This window comes from Entelurus aequoreus, linkage group LG14 (assembly GCF_033978785.1).
Source record: "Entelurus aequoreus isolate RoL-2023_Sb linkage group LG14, RoL_Eaeq_v1.1, whole genome shotgun sequence".
Lineage (NCBI taxonomy): Eukaryota > Metazoa > Chordata > Actinopteri > Syngnathiformes > Syngnathidae > Entelurus > Entelurus aequoreus.
In genome coordinates, this window is record NC_084744.1 from 22,965,635 (window position 1) to 22,991,561 (window position 25,927).

A 25,927-nucleotide genomic window follows, 5' to 3' on the forward strand; every position below is an offset into this window, starting at 1 on the left:
GTGTAACACCAAGGTTCATGCCTATATCAAAGTACATGTGTGTAACACCAAGGTACATGCCTGTATGAAAGTACATATTTGTAACACCAAGGTACATGCCTATATCAAAGTACATGTGTGTAACACCAAGGTACATGCCTATATCAAAGTACATGTGTGAAACACCAAGGTACATGCCTATATCAAAGTACATGTGTGTAACACCAAGGTGCATGCCTATATCAAAGTACATGTGTGGAACACCAAGGTACATGCCTATATCAAAGTACATGTGTGTAACACCAAGGTGCATGCTTAAATCAAAGAACGTGTGTAACACCAAGGTACATGCCTATATCAAAGTAAATGTGTGTTACCCCAAGGTACATGCTTATATCAAAGTACATGTGTGTAACACCAAGGTACATGCCTATATCAAAGTACATGTGTGTAACACCAAGGTACATGCCTGTATGAAAGTACATGTTTGTAACACCAAGGTACATGCCTATATCAAAGTACATGTGTGTAACACCAAGGTACATGCCTATATCAAAGTACATGTGTGAAACACCAAGGTACATGCCTATATCAAAGTACATGTGTGTAACACCAAGGTGCATGCCTATATCAAAGTACATGTGTGGAACACCAAGGTACATGCCTATATCAAAGTATATGTGTGTAACACCAAGGTGCATGCTTAAATCAAAGAACGTGTGTAACACCAAGGTACATGCCTATATCAAAGTAAATGTGTGTTACACCAAGGTACATGCTTATATCAAAGTACATGTGTGTAACACCAAGGTACATGCCTATATCAAAGTACATGTGTGTAACACCAAGGTACATGCCTATATCAAAGTACGTGTGTGTAACACCAAGGTACATGCCTATATCAAAGTACATGTGTGTAACACCAAGGTACATGCCTATATCAAAGTACATGTGTGTAACACCAAGGTACATGCCTATATCAAAGTACATGTGTGTAACACCAAGGTACATGCCTATATCAAAGTACATGTGTGTAACACCAAGGTGCATGCCTATATCAAAGTACATGTGTGTAACACCAAGGTACATGCCTATATCAAAGTACATGTGTGTAACAACAAGGTACATGCCTATATCAAAGTACATGTGTGTAACACCAAGGTGCATGCCTATATCAAAGTACATGTGTGTAACACCAAGGTACATGCCTATATCAAAGTACATGTGTGTAACACCAAGGTACATGCCTATATCAAAGTACATGTGTGTAACACCAAGGTGCATGCCTATATCAAAGTACATGTGTGTAACACCAAGGTACATGCCTATATCAAAGTACATGTGTGTAACAACAAGGTACATGCCTATATCAAAGTACATGTGTGTAACACCAAGGTGCATGCCTATATCAAAGTACATGTGTGTAACACCAAGGTACATGCCTATATCAAAGTACGTGTGTGTAACACCAAGGTACATGCCTATATCAAAGTATGTGTGTGTAACACCAAGGTACATGCCTATATCAAAGTACATGTGTGTAACACCAAAGTACATGCTTATATCAAAGTACATGTGTGTAACACCAAGGTACATGCCTATATCAAAGTACATGTGTGTAACACCAAGGTGCATGCTTATATCAAAGTACATGTGTGTAACACCAAGGTACATGCCTATATCAAAGTACATGTGTGTAACACCAAGGTACATGCCTATATCAAAGTACATGTGTGTAACACCAAGGGGCATGCCTATATCAAAGTACATGTGTGTAACACCAAGGTACATGCCTTTATCAAAGTACATGTGTGTAACACCAAGGTACATGCCTATATCAAAGTACATGTGCGTAACACCAAGGTACATGCCTGTATCAAATCACATGTTTGTAACACCAAGGTACATGCCTATATCAAAGTATGTGTGTGTAACACCAAGGTACATGCCTATATCAAAGTACATGTGTGTAACACCAAAGTACATGCTTATATCAAAGTACATGTGTGTAACACCAAGGTACATGCCTATATCAAAGTACATGTGTGTAACACCAAGGTGCATGCTTATATCAAAGTACATGTGTGTAACACCAAGGTACATGCCTAAATCAAAGTACATGTGTGTAACACCAAGGTACATGCCTATATCAAAGTACATGTGTGTAACACCAAGGGGCATGCCTATATCAAAGTACATGTGTGTAACACCAAAGTACATGCCTTTATCAAAGTACATGTGTGTAACACCAAGGTACATGCCTATATCAAAGTACATGTGCGTAACACCAAGGTACATGCCTGTATCAAATTACATGTTTGTAACACCAAGGTACATGCCTATATCAAAGTACATGTGTGTAACACCAAGGTACATGCCTATATCAAAGTACATGTGTTTAACACCAAGGTACATGCCTGTATCAAAGTACATGTGTGTAACACCAAGGGGCATGCCTATATCAAAGTACATGTGTGTAACACCAAGGTACATGCCTTTATCAAAGTACATGTGTGTAACACCAAGGTACATGCCTGTATCAAAGTACATGTGTGTAACACCAAGGTACATGCTTATATCAAAGTACATGTGTGTAACACCAAGGTACATGCCTATATCAAAGTGCATGTGTGTAACCCCAAGGTGCATGCTTATATCAAAGTACATGTGTGTAACACCAAGGTATATGCCTATATCAAAGTACATGTTTGTAACGCCAAGGTACATGCCTATATCAAAGTACATGTGTGTAACACCAAGGTGCATGCTTATATCAAAGTACATGTGTGTAACACCAAGGTACATGCCTATATCAAAGTACATGTTTGTAACGCCAAGGTACATGCCTATATCAAAGTACATGTTTGTAACGCCAAGGTTCATGCCTATATCAAAGTACATATTTGTAACACCAAGGTACATGCCTATATCAAAGTACATGTTTGTAACACCAAGGTACATGCCTATATCAAAGTACATGTGCGTAACACCAAGGTACATGCCTGTATCAAATTACATGTTTGTAACACCAAGGTACATGCCTATATCAAAGTACATGTGTGTAACACCAAGGTACATGCCTATATCAAAGTACATGTGTTTAACACCAAGGTACATGCCTGTATCAAAGTACATGTGTGTAACACCAAGGTACATGCCTGTATCAAAGTACATGTGTGTAACACCAAGGTACATGCCTATATCAAAGTACATGTGTGTAACACCAAGGTACATGCCTATATCAAAGTACATATGTGTAACACCAAGGTACATGCCTATATCAAAGTACATGTGTGTAACACCAAGGTACATGCCTATATCAAAGTACATGTGTGTAACACCAAGGTACATGCCTATATCAAAGTACATGTGTGTAACACCAAGGTACATGCCTATATCAAAGTACGTGTGTGTAACACCAAGGTACATGCCTATATCAAAGTACATGTGTGTAACACCAAAGTACATGCTTATATCAAAGTACATGTGTGTAACACCAAGGTACACGCCTATATCAAAGTACATGTGTGTAACACCAAGGTACATGCCTATATGAAAGTACATGTGTGTAACACCAAGGTACATGCCTATATCAAAGTACATGTTTGTAACACCAAGGTATATGCCTATATCAAAGTACATGTGTGTAACACCAAGGTACATGCCTATATCAAAGTACATGTTTGTAACACCAAGGTACATGCCTATATCAAAGTACATGTGTGGAACACCAAGGTACATGCCTATATCAAAGTACATGTGTGTAACACCAAGGTGCATGCTTATATCAAAGTACATGTGTGTAACACCAAGGTACATGCCTATATCAAAGTACATGTGTGTAACACCAAGGTACATGCCTATATCAAAGTACATGTGTGTAACACCAAGGTACATGCCTATATCAAAGTACATGTGTGTAACACCAAGGTGCATGCTTATATCAAAGTACATGTGTGTAACTCCAAGGTGCATGCTTATATCAAAGTACATGTGTGTAACACCAAGGTACATGCCTATATCAAAGTACATGTGTGTAACACCAAGGTACATGCCTATATCAAAGTGCATGTGTGTAACACCAAGGTACATGCCTATATCAAATTACATGTGTGTAACACCAAGGTATATGCCTATATCAAAGTACATGTGTGTAACACCAAGGTACATGCTTATATCAAAGTACATGTTTGTAACACCAAGGTACATGCCTATATCAAAGTACATGTGTGTAACACCAAGGTACATGCTTGTATCAAAGTACATGTGTGTAACACCAAGGTACACGCCTATATCAAAGTACATGTGTGTAACACCAAGTTACATGCCTATATCAAAGTACATGTGTGTAACACCAAGGTACATGCCTATATCAAAGTACATGTGTGTAACACCAAGGTACATGCCTATATCAAAGTACATTTGTGTAACACCAAGGTACATGCCTATATCAAAGTACATGTGTGTAACACCAAGGTACATGCCTGTATGAAAGTACATGTTTGTAACACCAAGGTACATGCCTATATCAAGTACATGTGTGTAACACCAAGGTACATGCCTATATCAAAGTACATGTGTGTAACACCAAGGTACATGCCTATATCAAAGTACATGTGTGTAACACCAAGGTGCATGCCTATATCAAAGTACATGTGTGGAACACCAAGGTACATGCCTATATCAAAGTACATGTGTGTAACACCAAGGTGCATGCTTATATCAAAGTACATGTGTGTAACACCAAGGTACATGCCTATATCAAAGTACATGTGTGTTACACCAAGGTACATGCTTATATCAAAGTACATGTGTGTAACACCAAGGTACATGCCTATATTAAAGTACATGTGTGTAACACCAAGGTACATGCCTATATCAAAGTACGTGTGTGTAACACCAAGGTACATGCCTATATCAAAGTACGTGTGTGTAACACCAAGGTACATGCCTATATCAAAGTACATGTGTGTAACACCAAGGTGCATGCTTATATCAAAGTACATGTGTGTAACACCAAGGTGCATGCCTATATCAAAGTACATGTGTGTTACACCAAGGTACATGCTTATATCAAAGTACATGTGTGTAACACCAAGGCACATGCCTATATCAAAGTACATGTGTGTAACACCAAGGTACATGCCTATATCAAAGTACGTGTGTGTAACACCAAGGTACATGCCTATATCAAAGTACGTGTGTGTAACACCAAGGTACATGCCTATATCAAAGTACATGTGTGTAACACCAAAGTACATGCTTATATCAAAGTACATGTGTGTAACACCAAGGTACATGCCTATATCAAAGTACATGTGTGTAACACCAAGGTACACGCCTATGTCAAAGTACATGTGTGTAACACCAAGGTACATGCCTATATCAAAGTACATGTGTGTAACACCAAGGTACATGCCTATATCAAAGTACATGTGTGTAACACCAAGGTACATGCCTATATCAAAGTACGTGTGTGTAACACCAAGGTACATGCCTATATCAAAGTACATGTGTGTAACACCAAAGTACATGCTTATATCAAAGTACATGTGTGTAACACCAAGGTACATGCCTATATCAAAGTACATGTGTGTAACACCAAGGTACACGCCTATATCAAAGTACATGTGTGTAACACCAAGGTACATGCCTATATCAAGGTACATGTGTGTAACACCAAGGTACACGCCTATATCAAAGTACATGTTTGTAACACCAAGGTACATGCCCATATCAAAGTACATGTGTGTAACACCAAGGTACACGCCTATATCAAAGTGCACGTGTGTAACACCAAGGTACACGCCTATATCAAAGTACATGTTTGTAACACCAAGGTACATGCTTATATCAAAGTACATGTTACATGCCTATATCAAAGTGCATGTGTGTAACACCAAGGTGCATGCCCATATCAAAGTACATGTGTGTAACACCAAGGTACATGCCTATATCAAAGTACATGTGTGTAACACCAAGGTACATGCCTATATCAAAGTACATGTGTGTAACACCAAGGTACATGCCTATATCAAAGTTCATGTGTGTAACACCAAGGTATACGCCTATATCAAAGTACATGTGTGTAACACCAAGGTACATGCCTATATCAAAGTACATGTGTGTAACACCAAGGTATACGCCTATATCAAAGTACATGTGTGTAACACCAAGGTACATGCCTATATCAAAGTACATGTGTGTAACACCAAGGTATACGCCTATATCAAAGTACATGTGTTTAACACCAAGGTACATGCCCATATCAAAGTACATGTGTGTAACACCAAGGTACACGCCTATATCAAAGTGCACGTGTGTAACACCAAGGTACACGCCTATATCAAAGTACATGTTTGTAACACCAAGGTACATGCTTATATCAAAGTACATGTTACATGCCTATATCAAAGTGCATGTGTGTAACACCAAGGTGCATGCCCATATCAAAGTACATGTGTGTAACACCAAGGTACATGCCTATATCAAAGTACATGTGTGTAACACCAAGGTACATGCCTATATCAAAGTACATGTGTGTAACACCAAGGTACATGCCTATATCAAAGTTCATGTGTGTAACACCAAGGTATACGCCTATATCAAAGTACATGTGTGTAACACCAAGGTACATGCCTATATCAAAGTACATGTGTGTAACACCAAGGTATACGCCTATATCAAAGTACATGTGTGTAACACCAAGGTACATGCCTATATCAAAGTACATGTGTGTAACACCAAGGTGCATGCCTATATCAAAGTACATGTGTGTAACGCCAAGGTACGAGCAAAATGTCCGGTAAGCAAAGTGACACAGTCCGCTTAATTCTGCACAGGTCCAAGAGTGTTAAAAATCCTTGAACCCTCGTTACCCAGGCTGTGAATTAGAATGGCCTAGCATTGTTAGCCCGATGGCCGCTAAAAAGACAAATGCCAGCAGGGACAAGGGATAGGTGGCTCGCCGGGCAGAGCGATAAAGTGAGGCCAAGGAGAAAAAGGAAGCACTTCCTAGTCGCCAATGTTATATCCAAGGATACACAGACTCCACTGTGTGCTAACACGACTGTTTATTTTAATTTACGACACTTCCAAAAGGCGCGGGTCAAACTGCTTTACGGCACCACACTTCACTGTCGTAACACACCAACACCAGAACATAGCATAGACTAGACCAGGGGTCACCAACCTTTTTGAAACCAAGAGCTACTTCTTGGGTACTGATTAACGGGAAGGGCTACCAGTTTGATACACACTTCAATAAATTGCCAGAAATAGCCAATTTGCTCAATTTACCTTTAACTCTGTTATTATTAATAATTAATGATATTTACACTTAATTCAACGGTTTAAAAGAGGAGAAAACATGAAAAAAATGACAATAAAATTTTGAAACATAATTTATCTTCAATTTCGACTCTATAAAATTCAAGATTCAACCGAAAAAAAGAAGGGAAAAACTAGCTAATTCGAATCTTTTTGAAAAAATTAAAAAAAGAATTTATGGAACGTCATTAGTAATTTTTCCTGATTAAGATTAATTTTAGAATTTTGATGACATGTTTTAAATAGGTTAAAATCCAATCTGCACGTTGTTAGAATATATAAAAAATTGGACCAAGCTATATTTCTAACAAAGACAAATCCTTATTTCTTCTAGATTTTCCAGAACAAAATTTTTAAAAGAAATTAAAAATACTTTGAAATAAGATTTAAATTTGATTCTACATATTTTCTAGATTTGCCAGAATATTTTTTTTGAATTTTAATCATAATAAGTTTGAAGAAATATTTCACAAATATTCTTCGTCGAAAAAACAGAAGCTAAAATGAAGAATTAAATCAAAATGTATTTATTATTCTTTACAATAAAAAAAATAAATTTACTTGAACATTGATTTAAATTGTCAGGAAAGAAGAGGAAGGAATTTAAAAGGTAAAAAAGGTATATGTGTTTAAAAATCCTAAAATCATTAAGGTTGTATTTTTTCTCTAAAATTGTCTTTCTGAAAGTTATAAGAAGCAAAGTAAAAAAATTTATGCATTTATTTAAACAAGTGAAGACCAAGTCTTTAAAATATTTTCTAAGATTTTCAAATTCTATTTGAGTTTTGTCTCTCTTAGAATTAAAAATGTCGAGCAAAGCGAGACCAGCTTGCTAGTAAATAAATACAATTTAAAAAATAGAGGCAGCTCACTGGTAAGTGCTGCTATTTGAGCTATTTTTAGAACAGGTCAGCAGGCTACTCATCTGGTCCTTACGGGCTACCTGGTGCCCGCGGGCACCGCGCTGGTGACCCCTGGACTAGACTATATGCTACAAACAGATCGATTAGTTGGCTTACTTGTTGCCCTCGACCTCACTGGTAGAATCCGGCAGTTCTTTGTCCCTGGTTTCAGGGAGGAAGAAACCCAGAACTCCACTAAGCATTGCAAGGGTGTTGAAGACAATGTTGGGTAGTAACCAGTGATAAAAGGCCTACATGTTGATTGGTGGAGAGAGGAGACCAGCTACTCACCCAGCTATGGACAATAATCCAACAGCTGTTTGCCTGAGGAGAGAGAAGAGCAGACCTGGAAGTACAGAACACTGGGAATAAAATGTTGACACAAACTTTAAATAAAATCCATATGTTATACGCGGAGCCACGTCGTAAAAGGAAGAAAGCCTCCATGACAAAATGGGTATACATACCCTGAACTAATATGTATTCATTCAAATGATTGACTAGCTTTTTTGCAGAAAGTCCTTAAAAACAACATAGTACTCCTGTAACTCTGACAAAATAAATGAACCAAAATCAAATGTCTACTGTAGAAGACGGTGGTTCTCGAGAATATACAAAAATGGGACTAATAGTGAAGACAGAAGCCCCTCAGTTCTTAGCTTTCTGGAAATGTGGGCCCCAAAACATTTAAGTTAATATCCCTGCTGTATGGCCTTACTTTGAGAACTAAAACAGAGTCATGGCCCTCACAACCCCGTGACCCTGAGAAGAATACACAGTATATATGTTGATCTCAGGGCATTCAAGCAATCACAACTGGACTGGTATACATATTTAGGGTTCTGGCATTAGCCGCTAGACTAGATCTGACCAATCTAAGTCCAATCTAAGTCTATGAGCATGAACTGTTGAGACCTACTCGGATCAGAGGCGAATAGTCTTCTAAGACAAACCAACCAGTCCAGTTGCGATCGATTGAATGCCCTGAGATTACAATGACCTGGATGAATGAGAACATTCATACACTGTATATATATATTGCTTACCTGACTGAAGTGGGGAACAGTTCTTGAGAGTAGACCATACACACCAAAATATTCCAGTCCAAGAAGAACTTCCCTGTCGTTACAAGAGTCGTAATAGCAACAGCATTGTCTGGAATGGGATCAAGTGAAAGATATGTGAGTGTAATATGTCCAAGCTAGGCCATCATTTCTGTGAACAATTATGGAGTCCCCTTGAGAGAAAGCCACGGTCAGGAGACTGAACAAGCCACCTGCCAGGATGGTTCAAATCACAGACTTGTTTCTTCCCAACAACTCCAAAAACCAGATGCACAGAAAGTGTGCGGGTATTTCTGTGATTCCAAACACAAATTGAACCAGGAAGATGCTCAAACCAAATGTTCCAACACTGAGAGAAATACAAAAGTAGCCTAAGTATGTCGAAGACCGAGGTGAGAAAAAAGAAATAAATGAGAGGATGTAAAATTAAATAACTAAATGTTTACACACCAGAAAAAACACACAATTATTAAGTAAATCAGCAGCTTCCTTGTGGTTGAAAGCATTTTCATGGCTCCACTTTCGACTTCTTTTCCCTCATGTTCCTCTCGCTGCGTAGTTCAAGAGAAGAACAAACGATTAAAGACCAGAATAAATAATTTAGTGGATTGTGTATCAAAGCATACCACAGAGTCCAAAGTACTCTCTGGGACTTCCTGTTTATTTATTGAGGCCATGGGGATTTTTTTTTTATAATCCACAAATGTGTGTAAAACAATTCAGCCATTTTCTCTCACATGTTTTTATTGCATAAATGTCCGAGTACATACATATAAAACAATCACAACACAATCATATTACAAGAGAGTAATACAGATGATTAATAAAATGGATTATAGAGACCCAACAAATGATTCATAAAATTACACATTTTAAAATTGTATAAAAGACAACTGTTCAAATGATGTATAAAGTAAATAATAAATTGCTTCCTGAAGTGGTCCAGAAGATGTTTCAGATGTGAACCAGTACATATGTGTATCATATAAAGGTGCTAACCTATGGGATCATTAACAATTAGAAATAATATGTAATACTTCAATATTTCAAACACCTATAGAAAACACTATTACGAATAAGTCTAAAATTGTATTATGAATATATATATACACATAAAATGTAAAATATGTCTTGTACTGTTTACTCTCACCTTTTCAGTCAAATTGTTCTGTTCAATGTTTAATAAAAGTACACAATGTTGCATATTAATGCATTTACTTGACTGAAAAAAGCACCAATATAAAATATCTAATCTATAAATGTAGAACCATATTAAAAAGATTGTTACACAAACAACGTCACACATGTTATATGTGCTGATGTTGTTAGAAAGTCAACATTAAAGTCTTGACAGTTTATTTCTAATCCTGCAGTTTCATTTGCTGCTGCTGTTCTCACCAGCACACTTGTGTTTCTTACACTGGTACTTAGAAGATAATCTTTCACCGCACACACTGCAACTCAACACTTTCTCTCCTGGGTGTGTTCTCATGTGTCTTTCAAGGTTTGATCGTTGACAAAAGCTTCTGCTGCAGATTGAACATATGAAAGGTTTCTCACCAGTGTGTGTTCTCATGTGCACTTTCAAATAGTTACTTTTACCAAAACCTTTACCACAGATTGAACAAGAAAAAGGTTTCTCACCAGTGTGTGTTGTCATGTGTACTTTCAATTTGTGACTTTGTACAAAACCTTTACCACAGATTGAACAGGAGAAATGTTTTTCACCAGTGTGTGTTCTCATGTGTACTTTCAAATTGTGACTTTGTACATAACCTTTACCACAGATTGAACAGGAGAAAGGTTTTTCACCGGTGTGTCTTCTCATGTGCGCTTTCAAATATGTACTTAGAACAAAACCTTTACCACAGATTGAACAAGTAAAAGGTTTTTCACCAGTGTGTGTTGTCATGTGTACTTTCAATTTGCAACTTTTTACAAAACCTTTACTGCAGATTGAACAGATAAAAGGTTTTTCACCAGTGTGTGTTCGCATGTGCACTTTCAAATTGTGACTTTCTACTAAACCTTTACCACAGATTGAACAGATAAAAGGTTTTTCTCCAGTGTGTGCTCTCATGTGTACTTTCAAATTGTGACTGTGTACAAAACCTTTTTCACAGATTGAACAAGAAAAAGGCTTTTCACCAGTGTGTGTTCTCATGTGCATTTTAAAACTGCGGTGATGAGTAAAACATTTACCACATTCTAAGCAGGAAAAAGGCTTTTCACCAGTGTGTGCTCTCATGTGCACATTTAAATGTTCCTTCGTTGAAAAAGATGAGCCACAGCTTGAACAAGAAAAAGGTTTTTCACCAGTGTGTGTTCTCATGTGTGTTTTCAAACCCGGACTTTGTGTGAAACATTTACCACATTCTGAGCAGGAATATGGTTTTTCGCCAGTGTGTGCTCTCATGTGTGTTTTCAAACCCTGACTTTGTGTGAAACTTTTACCACAGGTTGAACAGGAAAAAGGTTTTTCACCAGTGTGTATTCTTGTGTGTACTTTCAAACCACAACTTTTTACAAAACCTTTACCACAGATGGAACAGGAAAAAGTTTTTCCCCCAGTGTGTGTTCTCACGTGCACTTTCAAATGGCGACTTTCTTCAAAACCTTGTAGTAAAGGTTTTCCTCCAGTGTGTGCTCTCATGTGTCTTTTCAGACGACAATGGTATTTAAAGGTTTTGTCACAGTGAAAACATTTCAAGTGTGTGTTGTCAGTGTGACATGTCTTATCATCTTTGAGCTTGTCTGCTTGTGATCCTCCACAGTGGTCTCCATCAGCTTCTGTTGTCATGTGTTGTGTTGAGCTGCTGCTTGGAGGCTCCGCCTCTCTCTTCTCCTCACTTTCACCTTTGACCTCATCATCTTCACTCTTCACAGGGACACCAGTCACTGGGAACTCCACCAGTCCTTCAAGATGCTCGCCCTCCTGACTGATGCTGTGTTCCTCCTCTTCCTCTTTAATGTGGGGGGTCAGTGAGTCTTCCTCTTCCTTTTTACAGGGAAGGGTCTGTGTCAAAGAGGAAAAGGAGACGCCAGAGGGTCCGTGGCGCCTGGTCTTCCTCTTTGATGGATCCTCCTTCACCATCCTGAAGTTACACTCCTGTTTTTCAGGCAGAAGTTGTTCTTCACAGACGTCTGCAGGACACAAAATGACAAACATGCTTGAGAAATGTCCAAATTTGCTCAGTCACATGAGGCATTCAGTAAGTTTACATGTACTTAAAAAAACAAGTTGTATGAATTGGCCTGTAAACAAACACACTGCTCTTTACAACATTATTCACAGGAAAAGAAGACCACTTTTTACGAGGGATGGGCAATATGGTCTAAAATCTATATTGCAATAATTTCCCTTCCACTTAAGTGCAGCTGGGATAGGCTCCAGCGCCCCCTGTGACTTTAATGTCAGTTACTGCTGTATAAACTTGGAGAAAACATTAGGTCGTTTACAGCAGTGGTCCCCAACCTTTTTGTAGCTGCGGACCGGTCAACGCTTGAAAATTTGTCCCACCGACCGGTGGGGGTGGGGGGGTATTTAAAAAAAAAATATATATATATATATATTTTTTTTACATAAATAAATACAATCATGTGTGCTTATGGACTGTATCCCTACAGGCTGTATTGATCTATATTGATATAGAATGTATATATTGTGTTTTTTATGTTGATTTCACAAAAAAAAATAAAAACATTTTTTTTTTTAAATTTATTTATTTTTTTTAAATTCTTGTGCGGCCCGGTACCAATCGGTGGTTGGGGACCACTGGTTTACAGCAGTGGTCCCCAACCACCGGGCCGCGGACCGGTAACCGATTGGTACCGGGCCGCGCAAGAAATGTAATTTAAAAAAAAAAAAAAAAAAAAAAAAAAAGTAATTTTTTTTTTTTTTTTTTAAATTAAATCAACATAAAAAACACAATATATACATTATATATCAATATAGATCAATACAGTCTGCAGGGATACAGTCCGTAAGCACACATGATTGTATTTCTTTATGAAAAAAAAAAAAAATCCCCCCCCCCCGGGTCCGTGGGACAAATTTTCAAGCGTTGACCGGTCCCCAGCTACAAAAAGTTTGGGGACCACTGGTTTACAGTGTAAATCTGTATTCTCTATTGTTGTCTCTGCTATGGCGCCATCTTGTGGTCGAGTTCGCTCACTGCGAGTGCTGTGGGTTGAAAGTGTATTTCCTTTTGCTTCGTGGTTTCGTTTATCTCACCTAGCAACATTTGTAAGTGTAACTGGGGATTTCCACTGGATGTGGAACCGTGGCACCACGGTGACAGACTCGTTTCGTTTTTTGTTTTCAAGTCAATGTGTCAATTTCCACCGCCGGGCTTCTATATTTAGTGGTCGACACAACAAGGCGGTTCAATTGAGCTAAAATCTGCTTGTGTGGGACAGGTAGTCATGCATAAACACAAAATAAATGTTCCAGTTTACTTTCAAAGTAGAATATTCTGTTTAAGGCGGATGGTATTCTACACTTTGAAAAGTCCTAATGGACATGAAGTCATTTTGTCAGACCTAATTTCACAAATGGACGAAAACATGCTGATTCTAAAAGGCCCAAAATTAAAGAATCATAACGGGCATACCCCGGGCAGCTATATGGGGGCCTGTACTTCAGCATTGTATTAAAATGACTAGTTCCATTTTCAACATGAAAGCGAGTGTTGCTAACACTACTGCACACAGGAAAACGTGTGGTGGAGAATTGAAAGTAGTTGAAACAAAGATTGTGAATGACTGACAAGAGGCTCACTTTGTTCATGTTAGTCTACTGTGGAATAAACATGCTCAGGTGCTGAGGGCGATGCACAGAGTGAGACCTCTTAGTCCAGTTTAAAATCCAGACACCAAGAAGGAAACGTACGGACATAGCAATGTATTGATGACAGCAATAATTAAGTTATTAGGTTTATTTTCATGTACCGTATTGTTCGGACTATAAGGCAAATTTAAAATCCTTTAATTTTCTCAAAACTCGACAGTGTGCTTTATAACCCGGTGCGCCTAATGTACGGAATAATTCTGGTTGTGCTTACCGACCTCGAAGCAATTTTATTTGGTACATGGTGTAATGATAAGTGTGACCAGTAGATGGTAGTCCCACATAAAAGATATGTGTAGACTGCAATATGACGCCAGTAAACACCAAAACTTAAAATGTTCCATTGAAAATAAAAAAACATTACACACGGCACTCAAAAATCTGTCAAAATGTTTTAGTACGACTTTGAAGCCGCACCGCTTGATGGATTATCGGCCCATTATGGCTACCCTAGTCAGAGATACAAGTATTACTATGGTGTGTGTATAAGGACCGCAAAATGGCACCCATTAGCAGACATATTATCTGGCGTTTTGTTTCACAATATTAGCAAAACCAACTTTTCTTACCTTCTGGTACCTGCTGATGTGTATTTGGGATCTGCATAAGTCCTGAAAATGTGCACACTTCTTTTTCTCGATCTTGTTATGGGACATTCACACTCTGCTGTTGCCATTTCTAATATAAAGTAGTGTAAAGTTTGTAATGGCCATAGGGGTCCATCGATATATATATATATATAATAAATTGCCAGTCACAGTTAACTTGTGCTCAGCTGGGAAAATAAATATATATATATACTTATTGTCATCCATTTACTTATTATAAACTGTTACAGGCGTATTTAATAATCTTGTTAATATTAAATATGTACGTAAATAATATGTGGGGATATAAAAGGCATCCGGTTCTATCAGACCGGGCGGAAGCGGAAAGTGACGTCACTAACCACCTGGAGCACCTGTCAGACGCAGTGTTTTTTGCCACGGAGCCACTTCTTGGAATAATCTGCCTTTTGACTTTTTTGGTGTGCTTTCCATTGGCCTGTGGAGAACCGGGAGAACAGGGACTTTTTCCAGGAGGACTTTGAGTTGGATGCGCAGTCTCGGTACCGTGAGTACACTGCTGCGGCTTTCAAACATTCATCGCTTGCCCGTACGTGCATGTCACGCTACGTGCATGTCACGTACGTAACTTTTGGGACTTTGGGGAAATATATGTGTTGTATGAACTTTGGGCTGTGGGATTTAGTGTGTTGTGTAGGTGTTTGATTTATATTGGCGGGTTATATGGACGGGAGGGGGGAGTTGTTTGCTATGCGGGATTCATTTGTGGCATATTAAATATAAGCCTGATCGTTTTGTGGCTAATAGTTATACATGTCTTGTGTTTATTTAATATATTAATCATTCCCAGCTGAATATCAGGTCCCACCCGTGACTCCTTAATTGCGTAGTGGCAAAGACACCCGGGGAACTTGGGTGCGTTTGTTACAAGTTCTTACTTATATCTGTCAGTAAACTCGCCATGAAAGCGCTAAAACATACCGGTGTAGTGAGTTTACATTATTCACCCAAGGAACTTTGGTTATTAGAGTTCCGGTCGAACGGTTTTTCACGGGACACATTTCCGGCGTTGTTGTTGCACTAGTGAGCCACGGATGAGGAGATGCTGCTCCGTTATTGATTGAAGTAAAGTCTGAATGTCATTAAAACAGCTAGCTCCATCTTTTGACACTTCTTCCACTCCCGTCTTTGCACGCTACACCGCTACAACAAAGATGACAGAAGAAGACGCTGTCGAAGGTGAGCCACGTAAATAAGACCGCCCACAAAACGGCGCAACCTGAAGTGACCGTCAGAAAGCGACTTGAAGATGATCTATAAAACATCATCTATGCAACATTTTGAGCAAAGAACCACCATTACATGTTATGTAGACCACAAGGAAGTATTTTACGTTTAGAAAAAAATATATATATATATATATATGACTCCTTTAAAGGCCTACTGAAATGCCATCCATCCATTTTCTACCGCTTATTCCCTTTGGGGTCGCGGGGGGCGCTGGAGCCTATCTCAGCTACAATCGGGCGGAAGGCGGGGTATACCCTGGACAAGTCGCCACCTCATCGCAGGGCCAACACAGATAGACAGACAACATTCCCACTCACATTCACACACTAGGGCCAATTTAGTGTTGCCAATCAATTTTTTTATTCAAACGGGGATAGCAGATCTATTCTATGTGTCATACTTGATCATTTCGCGATATTGCCATATTTTTGCTGAAAGGATTTAGTATAAAACAACGACAATAAAGATTGCAACGTTTAGTATCTGATAAAAAAAAAGGCTTGCCCCTACCGGAAGTAGCGTGACGTAGTCAATTGAACATATCCACAAAGTTCCCTATTGTTTACAATGATGGCCGCCAGAAGTGAGAGAGATTCGGACCGAGAAAGCGACGATTTCCCCATTAATTTGAGCGAGGATGAAAGATTTGTGGATGAGGAAAATGCAAGTGAAGGACTAGTGGGGAGTGGAAGCGATTCAGATAGGGAAGATGCTGTGAGAGCCGGGGGTGACCTGATATTCAGCTGGGAATGACTACAACAGTAAATAAACACAAGACATATATATACTCTATTAGCCACAACACAACCAGGCTTATATTTAATATGCCACAAATATGCCACTAGCTCCTAGCTACTAGCTCGAGCTAGTTATAGCTCGAGCGGGTAATATGGACGCGATCCCGTGTATATAACCCGCCAATACAATTCAAACACCTGCACAACACACACACTCACTCAGCCCAAAGGACCGTTCACCTAACCCAAGGTTCATAAAGCTTATATATTTAACCAAAGTTACATACATGACACGCACGTACGGGCAAGCAATCAAATGTTTGGAAGCGTGCGTGTGGGACCTGATATTCAGCTGGGAATGACTACAACAGTAAATAAACACAAGACATATATATACTCTATTAGCCACAACACAACCAGGCTTATATTTAATATGCCACAAATTAATCCCGCATAACAAACACCTAGGTGTTTGTTATGCTAGCTCCTAGCTCCTCGCTCAAGCTAGTTACAGCAAGCGATCAAATGTTTGGAAGCACAGCTACGTACTCACGGTATCGCGTCTGTGTATCCAAATCAAAGTCCTCCTGGTTAGAGTCTCTGTTGTCAGAGTTCTTCGATCTTGACTACATCTTTCGGTAATGTAAACAATGAAACACCGGCTGTGTTGTGTTGCTGACTTCCCTCCCAAAATATCCGCTTCGCACAGACAACTTTCTTCTTTGCTTGCTCAGCTTCTTTCTCCATAATGCAATGAACAAATAGCAACAGATTCACCAACACAGATGTCCAGAATACTGTGGAAAACAGAGCTATTTCGTATTGGCTTCAATGGGGAAGCCATACCTCTGTTAAACTGGCTACGTCACGCGCATACGTCATCATACCGAGACGTTTTCAAGCGGAAGTGTGGCAGGAAATTTAAAATTGCACTTTATAAGTTAACCCGGCCGTATTGGCATGTGTTGCAATGTTAAGATTTCATCATTGATATATAAACTATCAGACTGCGTGGTCGCTAGTAGTGGCTTTCAGTAGGTCTTTAATGCGCCTTATAATCTGGTGCGCCTTTTGTATGAAACAAGACCTGAATAGACCCGCTCATCGATGGTGCGCCTTATAATCCGGTGCGCCCTATGGCCCGGAAAATATGGTACACCGGTCCTGGCCTACAATTGTATGAATATATTAATGCCTCTGGACATCATATTTAATGCTTTTTAATACCATTTAAGGCCTTAATTAATGAAAAGTCCACTTAATTTCTTTTAATGCTTTTCAATGACCGACAGAAACCCTGTTGAAGCTCTTAAATTTAAACAAATGTGGACCGATGATGCAAAAATCGACAGTAACAATACCAAGTATAATATCAGTATAAGGTTGATACAGTGGTTTGATCAATATTTTGTATTATATATATTCTGTTGATTTTGTTATTGTTTACAAACTCAGTAAATAAGGAAGACTTTAAGGGCATAAACCAAATGATTAAATTCAGAGCCATATTTAAATATTCAATTGCTATTCTAACACCACCATCCTGTGTGTTTGTCTGATTATGATTGCGAACAAAAATTTTATCATTCAATGATCTTGAAAAATGTAAATATCCACATTGGTATGACCGATACTGCCCCTGAAACTACTTGGTACTGGATCGATACCTACATTTGTAGTATCAGCCAAAACTAAAGTATCAAACAACAAAACAAGTGATTATTACATTTGAACACAACAGAAGAATAAGTGATTATTACATTTGAACAGAAGTGTAGATAGAAACATGTTAAATTATAAAGTTCCTAAATAAAAATATTGTTCATGGAATTATTGAGATATTTCTAGGGTGTATTTATGATTTTTACGAGATTTTGATAGAATTTAATACATTCTAAGGCCGGCGTGGCTCGGTTGGAAGAGCGGCCGTATCAGCAACTCGACGGTTCCACTGCCGTTGTGTCCTTGGGCAAGGTACTTTACCCACCTGCTCCCAGTGCCACCCACATTGGTTTAAATGTAACTTAGACAATGGGTTTCACTATGTAAAGCACTCTGAGTCACTAGAGAAAAGCGCTAAATAAAAATATTTCACTTAAAAGGGAACCGCACTTTTATTTATTCTGCCTATCAAGAACACACATTTTTCTTTTTTATGCATTCTAAATAGTAAATACATGCGATCAAAAGTCTGCTAACAATAGAGGCTATTAGAGTCGCACTATTCTGCCTACAAAGAACTTAAAAAGCACCCAAACACCTCCATTAAGGTTTTATGTACATGCAGTAGGTATATATGTCATTTAGTAACAGGCATATTTTTAAAAAGATGCAATATTTACGTATTTTTGCTCTATTAGCGCATTCATTTCAAAAACGCATCACGACGTTTGCTTTTTTTTTTTTTTAACATCACTGAATATTACACACTGCAGACTTCCTGAGAGCCAACAAACATAATAAAACATCACTTACTGTACAAGGTCTGCTGTCACTATGACGCAGACTGATAGAATCTTGTTATATTCCCGTTTGGATGAAGAATGATTCAAAATTGTCGCACGGAATAGGGGGGTGAAGCAAAGCGTCTTTTTGGGTCAAAATTGGCTGTCAAAGGGAACCAACTTGTCAGAGTACGTCCTCATCCTTCTACTATCCATGTGAGAGGCACGATTCATGATCTGGAATAATCTTTCACCAGCAGAGAGGTGAGGAAGGAGCTCACCAGCCGGTGATGCCAACATAGACACACAAGCTATAAATAGTTTGTCTGCATTAGCACTTATAATAACAATATCACTAATACTTGCTTGGTATTCAAGCCACGAAATGCAAATGGAGTATTGTTGGCGCTTTTTGGATGGTTATAGAGGACCTCCAATTGGCTCCATTGCAAGTGGACTTTTATTTACATTTATGAGTTAGAATGTGATTTTAAAAGATATATATATATATCCATCGTCATGTCTTTTATAATGATTGTGAAGGATAGAAAAAATTCCCCCAAAAAGTGCAGTTCCCCTCTAAATTCCAGTGATTAGATTTGAGACTTGAAATGTATGAGCATGAAGTGATGAAGCCTACTTGGATGAGAGGACAAACATCTTCTAAGACAAAGTGAACAGTCCAGTTGTGATGGATTGAATGCCCTGAGAATAAAATGATATGTGGATGTTGTGCTTACTTGGACTGTGATGAAGCTGTGAGGACTCAGGTGGTTTGTCTTCATGCTCTTCAGTCTTCACAGAGACAACAGTCAGTGGAAACTTGGTGACATCATCCTCCTCCTGCCCTAGAAGACACTCTCCCTCCTGAGTGATCCACACTTCCTCCTCTTCCTCTTTCATGTGGGGGGGCTGTGGATCCTCCTCTTCCTCTTTAATGTGGGGGGGGCTGTGGAGCGTCCTCTTCCTCTTTAACGTGAGGGGGCTGCTGGACGTCTGTTGGGTAAATGAGTAAATAAGATTGAGAGAGAAGAGAAATAGTTTTTAACGGACACTGTTAACACAATGACATTATTTGTGTTCTTTTGTGTGTTGTGTTAAAAGTGTGTAGCAAAACAACCAATAAAAAATAGGGGAAATACCTCCTTTTTTCCTAAAATTAATTCAAAAGTGGTACAATGAGTACAAAAACAGACTTAGAAATTTGATGGGGTGCGATTTGAAAAGTTTTTATAAGTACGAGGCAACATTGATTGAGGCATTCTTAACTTTACACTCACTGATGTAAAGTGTGTAAACATTTTATTTTGTATACGGTCTATGACACCTAAAATGTATCTGTAAAATTAACCACGATCTTGTAATGACAAAGTCATTACCATAACTTCAATATCATGGAAATTAAAAAAATCTTTATTCCAAAATCAATTAAAAAACATTCATGGTATGTTTTTGTCATCATACAAAATACTTTTTTGTGGTCATTTTGTTGGCTGGGCCAAAAGGAACTTTTACCAAAACATGTTTTATTATGTGGGGGTTTTATGGAGTATTTCCATCAACAATTCCTCTTTAGGAATTGGAGACCATCTGTGACACGCTGAAGGAAAGTCAGTCACATTTATGTTCTTTTAATAAATCAAGTGTTGACTACTTTGGTTACTGAAAATAAATGTTTACTTTCACTTATTAATGCATGTAGGTCAGAATCAGGAAGTGAAATTATAACTTTAATTAGATTTGATTACAGTATAAAATGTATTTGGTGAGTGTGTGAGTTTTGTGTAAACATGTTGATACAGGTTTACATCTTCTTGGGGACTGGAACACAGATATGTCCTGAAAGGATGCACCCATTTTTAAAACCTTCACTAAGCTGTGCCACCAACATTGCCTCACTTAGCTCATTAAGCAAACTACCAGGGTGAGTGAGTCCTTTTAAACCATCATAGACCTCGTTGTTACTTCTGACCAGTCTAAGATCACCACAAGTGGAACTACTGTATGCGGCTTAAGTGATCATTCCATCATTTTCTGTACCCATAAAGAACATAGAACCGAGGCTGACAGCCACAAAACAAGCGAAGCTAGAATCCTCAAGACCTAGACTAGCAAGGCTTTCAATGACAAACTGGCACATTAAGACTCACCCCGGTACTTGCAAGTACACAGGTCTTTGGGTCAATTCCTAACCTCAGAAAAGTAAATAACTTCACAGTCAAAGTGGGTGACAATATTATAACAAACAAAAAAATGAGATTACCTTTCTTGGCTGCATCGTAGAGACTAATCTATCCAGTGAAAAAATGACTACTAATTTAGTCAAAGAATTAACCAACGAATTCTATTCTTACTAGAGTTTTCCCGATACCATTATTATGGCACCGGGACCTGTACCAAAATGTATTTTGATACTTTTCTAAATAAAAGGGACCACAAAAAAGTGCATTATTGGCTTTATTTTAGCAGAAATATTAGGGTACATTAAACATGTTTCTTATTGCAAGTTTGTCCCTAAATAAAATAGTGAACATACTACACAACTTGTCTTTTAGTAGTAAGTAAGCAAACAAAGGCTCCTAATTTAGTCTGCTGAAATATGCAGTAGCATATTGTGTCATTTATATTCTATTATTTTGTCAAAATTATTAAGGAAAAGTGGTAGAAAATGGATTATTCATCTACTTGTTCATTTAATGTTAATATCTGCTTATTTTCTGTTTTAACATGTTCTATCTTCACTTCTGTTAAAATGTAATACTCACTTATTCTTCTGTTGTTTGAGACTTTACATTAGTTTTGGATGATACCACAAATTTGGGTATCAATCTGATACCAAGTAGTTACAGGACCATACATTGGTCATATTCAAAGTCCTCATGTGTCCATGGACATATTTACTGAGTTTATAAACATAATATAAATGAAAAAAAAAAAAAGAAAGGTGTTGTGATGCCAAAAAATATTGATGTAATCATAGAAGTCGTACTTTTTACACTTAGACAAACTTTAATGATCCACAAGGGAAATTGTTCAACACAGTAGCTCAGTTACAATGATGGAAAGTGTAAGGATGGAAAGGACAATGCAGGTATAAATAGACTAATATAGCGATTAAAAAAATCTAACATATATATATACGAATATATACATAATATGTGTACAGAATAATATATATACAGATATATTATATTATGTCTATAACATATATACAATATATACCAATGACCATGTACAATATTATAGTATGTACAGTATATGTGACAGCAGCAGCATAAAATAGAGAGTAGATCCAGCAGGAAATAGAAAATAGACATTATAAACAAAGAGAAGTAGCTAACATGTCAGGTGTCAGGTAATAGGCAGATGTCATCTATTGCTGTATGGCGAGTGATTATACAGCTGGATGGAGTGTGGAATGAAGGAGTTCTTGAATCGCACAGAGGCGGTATAGTACCGAATATGAATAATACAGCTGAGATAGGCTCCAGCACCCCCCGCGACCCCAAAAGGGACAAGCGGTAGAAAATGGATGGATGGATAGTTTTGCAGTACTATACTAATACCGTACAACCTTACATAGTAGGATCAACCTGCTGGTGGGTAGAAATACACTTAAGACTCTAACACAACACATTTTAACCCCACTTTGACTACGAAGTTCATGTTTGGTACCGTGACGCCTTAAAAGCCCTGAAAAACTAACTCCAGACAGCCAAAAACAAAATGATTGGGCTTCTACTCAACCGTCCATCTCGGGCTCACCTTTCCACCAACCATTTCCTTAACGTGGGGAGGCTCTTGGTAGGTGACAGAGTACATCTTCTTGCAGTTGGTCTGGTGTAGAAGATACACCATACCACTAAAATACTCATGTACCTGTCAAGATACTTCAAAATATATTCACCATTATGACACCAGAGGTAGTTGTACAAATCACATTCAACCCAGATCTCACTCCAAAAAAGGTTCTAATTGGTTTGCCTGCTATACCACCAACATGTGGATCTTCCTATCAATAGCCAAAAAGGAGGGTAAATTCCTTACTTCCTTCAAAGCTGCTTTGAAAATACATTTTAGGTTGTAACTGGGAATAGAAAAAGCCTTTTACTTTTTTTTTAATTGCATTTTCTAGCAGTATTTGTGTACTTTAAATGCTACGTTCTACATCAGGGGTCACCAACCTTTTTGAAACCAAGAGCTACTTCTTGGGTACTGATTAATGCGAAGGGCTACCAGTTTCATACACACTTAAATACATTGCCAGAAATAGCCAATTTGCTCAATTTACCTTTAACTCTATGTTATTATTAATAATTAATGATATTTATCTTTGTGGAAACACTGATCATCTTAATGATTTCTCACAATAAATATATATAGAAACAGATACCGTATTTCCTTGAATTGGCGCCGGGAATATAGTATTCGCCTGCCTAGAATTACAGCCGGGTCAAACTCGTTTCGCAAAATAATTAGCGCATGCTTGGCACTTCCGCCGGGTCAAATATGAGTCATTAAATGACTCCCGCCTCCAGGTGGTAGAGGGCGCTAGTGATCCTTCTTGCGACTACCAGTACTGCAGGAGACAGGTACTGCAGAAGAAGACAACAAGCAGCAAGCATGCAGCAATTGTTTGCTTGCACTTTTAACATGGAGGATTACATATCTAAAATAAAACCGTTTTCTAAACTGGACTTTCAATCGAAGCAGGAGGTAATAATTAAAGGAATATCTCCAGAGACTTTTAAAATTGAAGAAAGATGAGAAAGACTGCCTTTGATCAGAAGCAGCTGCACATGGACCCATCTACAAGTAAAGGTAAGATCATAATAACGTTTTTTTTATTAAATGTGTTTTTAATGATAAGGTATGCGCCGGAGTGAGAAGAGGTTTTAAAATAATTAGAGCATGCTTGCTCATTCCGCATGGTTTTGGTAACCGCAGGAGTGAGAAGAGGTTTTAAATTAATTAGCGCCCCTGCGGCTATTCAAGGAAATACGGTAAATATCAATATGCAACACTTTATTTTCTCTAAGTGCACATTTTTCAAATTGAACATTTTCAAATGATCACTTCTAAGACAGTCTTGCGAAATCACAATATCCCATTTTAACTAGCTAGCCACTAACATTTTTTAACAAATCATGAATTACTTTGCATCATGTTTGTACAAATAATAACTCATGTAAAATACAAAAGTCAACTCTCAAATTTTTAAATAAATAATGTCACACTTTGAACTGGACACCAAATCTGTTATCTGTTTCTTTGTCAGTTAGTGAAGACCAAGTCTTTAAAATATTTTCTTGGATTTCCAAATTCTATTTGAGTTTTGTCTCTCTTAGAATTAAATATGTCGAGCAAAGCGAGACCAGCTTGCTAGTAAATAAATAAAATTTAAAAAATAGAGGCAGCTCACTGGTAAGTGCTGTTTTTAGAACAGGCCAGTGGGCTACTCCTCTGGTCCTTACGGGCTACCTGGTGCCCGCGGGCACCACATTGGTGACCCCTGTTCTACATAGTACTGTGTGAGTTAAACAAATATTTCAACTGAAACTATGTCAGGCTTTCTTGTAGCAGTGAATGTGTACCGTGATGAAACTGTACCTTTTCCTATGCAAACTTCTCATAAGTCCTTCAATCAATCAATCAATCACACATTGTTACAAACTGAGAGGAACATCAACCTCAAACTGTCTCGTTTTCATGAAGAATCTAAATCTTGACATTGCATCATCCCCACAAGACAAAGCATATTCCTATTGAAGAAAAGTGTTACTAATGAAATATAAAGTTAGTAAAGATGTGAGAGTAAGAAGTAAACAAACCTGTTCTGTGTAACACAACTTGATGTTTCTTGAAAACAGCGTCCAATAGTTGATGTTGTCGCTCCTTCTCCTCTTTTGTTGGACAAAGTTCCTCCTCATACTTTGCTATCGTTCTTTCGCACATTTTCACACAATCACAACACTTTACACTCACATTTGATCTCTACTTAGCGATGTGTTGATAACGTCCGCGTCTCTTTGATAGCAGCTAACAAGCTAAGCTAACTAGCAAGCTAAGCTAGCACATAAAGTGCGCTCAGACTAATGTATCCGGATACAAACAATGACTAACAACGTTTCATCTACTACACGACATATATGCGTACATGTATGCACTAAATACAAATAGAGAAACAATAATGGCCAGTGGCCACGTTTAGTCCTTCTCTGTCAAACGCCATTTTGCTTTTTACTCCTTCGTCTTCTTTGGATTTCCAGCAGACTAGTAGAGCATCTTAGGCCTCCACAGCTTCTTAACGGGACTTCTTCGTCCTGTCCTATGGTCCATACTACATTCTACAGTACAGGAGGTCGCGCTAGCAACCTTTCAATGGACCACTTCCAAGTTGGCTTCTGCGCATTAGCGTTGTGTCGTTCGCGAACGATTCGTTCGAAAAAACGAATCTTTTGAGTGAACGTACTGAACCGATTCACTTCATGAACTGATTTGTTCCTTTCTCAGTTCAGTTGAGCTCCGCCGCGACCATGCCGGTATGAGTGGAACTGGCGCATTCTGTGACTCACTGAACCCTCGACGTCGGCGAACGACGCAGCCAATGAGAGGGCGGGGGGAGGGACTGAGCGAACGATTCGTTCACCGCGGATTAACGACATGAATCACTCAGTGAACGTCAACGCTCTCGCTCTCTGCTCTGCTTGCCCCAATGCCGCGAGTGATTCTGTCAAAAGAACTGCAGAAGATATTCGGTACACGTA

The 25,927-nt window shown here is 38.4% G+C and overlaps 1 protein-coding gene across 2 annotated transcripts; it reads right to left on the reverse strand.

Moving 5' to 3' along the window:
• Window positions 1–10,010: 10,010 nt before the first annotated feature.
• On the reverse strand, window positions 10,011–25,689 carry LOC133664533 (oocyte zinc finger protein XlCOF6-like). 2 transcript variants are annotated; one of them, XM_062069235.1, is made up of 4 exons: window positions 24,992–25,689; window positions 22,926–23,039; window positions 19,901–20,156; window positions 10,011–12,418 (listed from the first exon to the last, which is right to left on the reverse strand). In XM_062069235.1, the coding sequence occupies exons 1-4, from the start codon at window positions 25,088–25,090 to the stop codon at window positions 10,650–10,652; spliced, it is 2,238 nt and encodes a 745-aa protein (XP_061925219.1). In that variant the 5' UTR covers window positions 25,091–25,689; the 3' UTR covers window positions 10,011–10,649. The 2 variants fall into 2 exon arrangements, with proteins under 2 accessions (XP_061925219.1, XP_061925220.1); XM_062069236.1 differs by lacking the exon at window positions 22,926–23,039.
• Window positions 25,690–25,927: the final 238 nt, after the last annotated feature.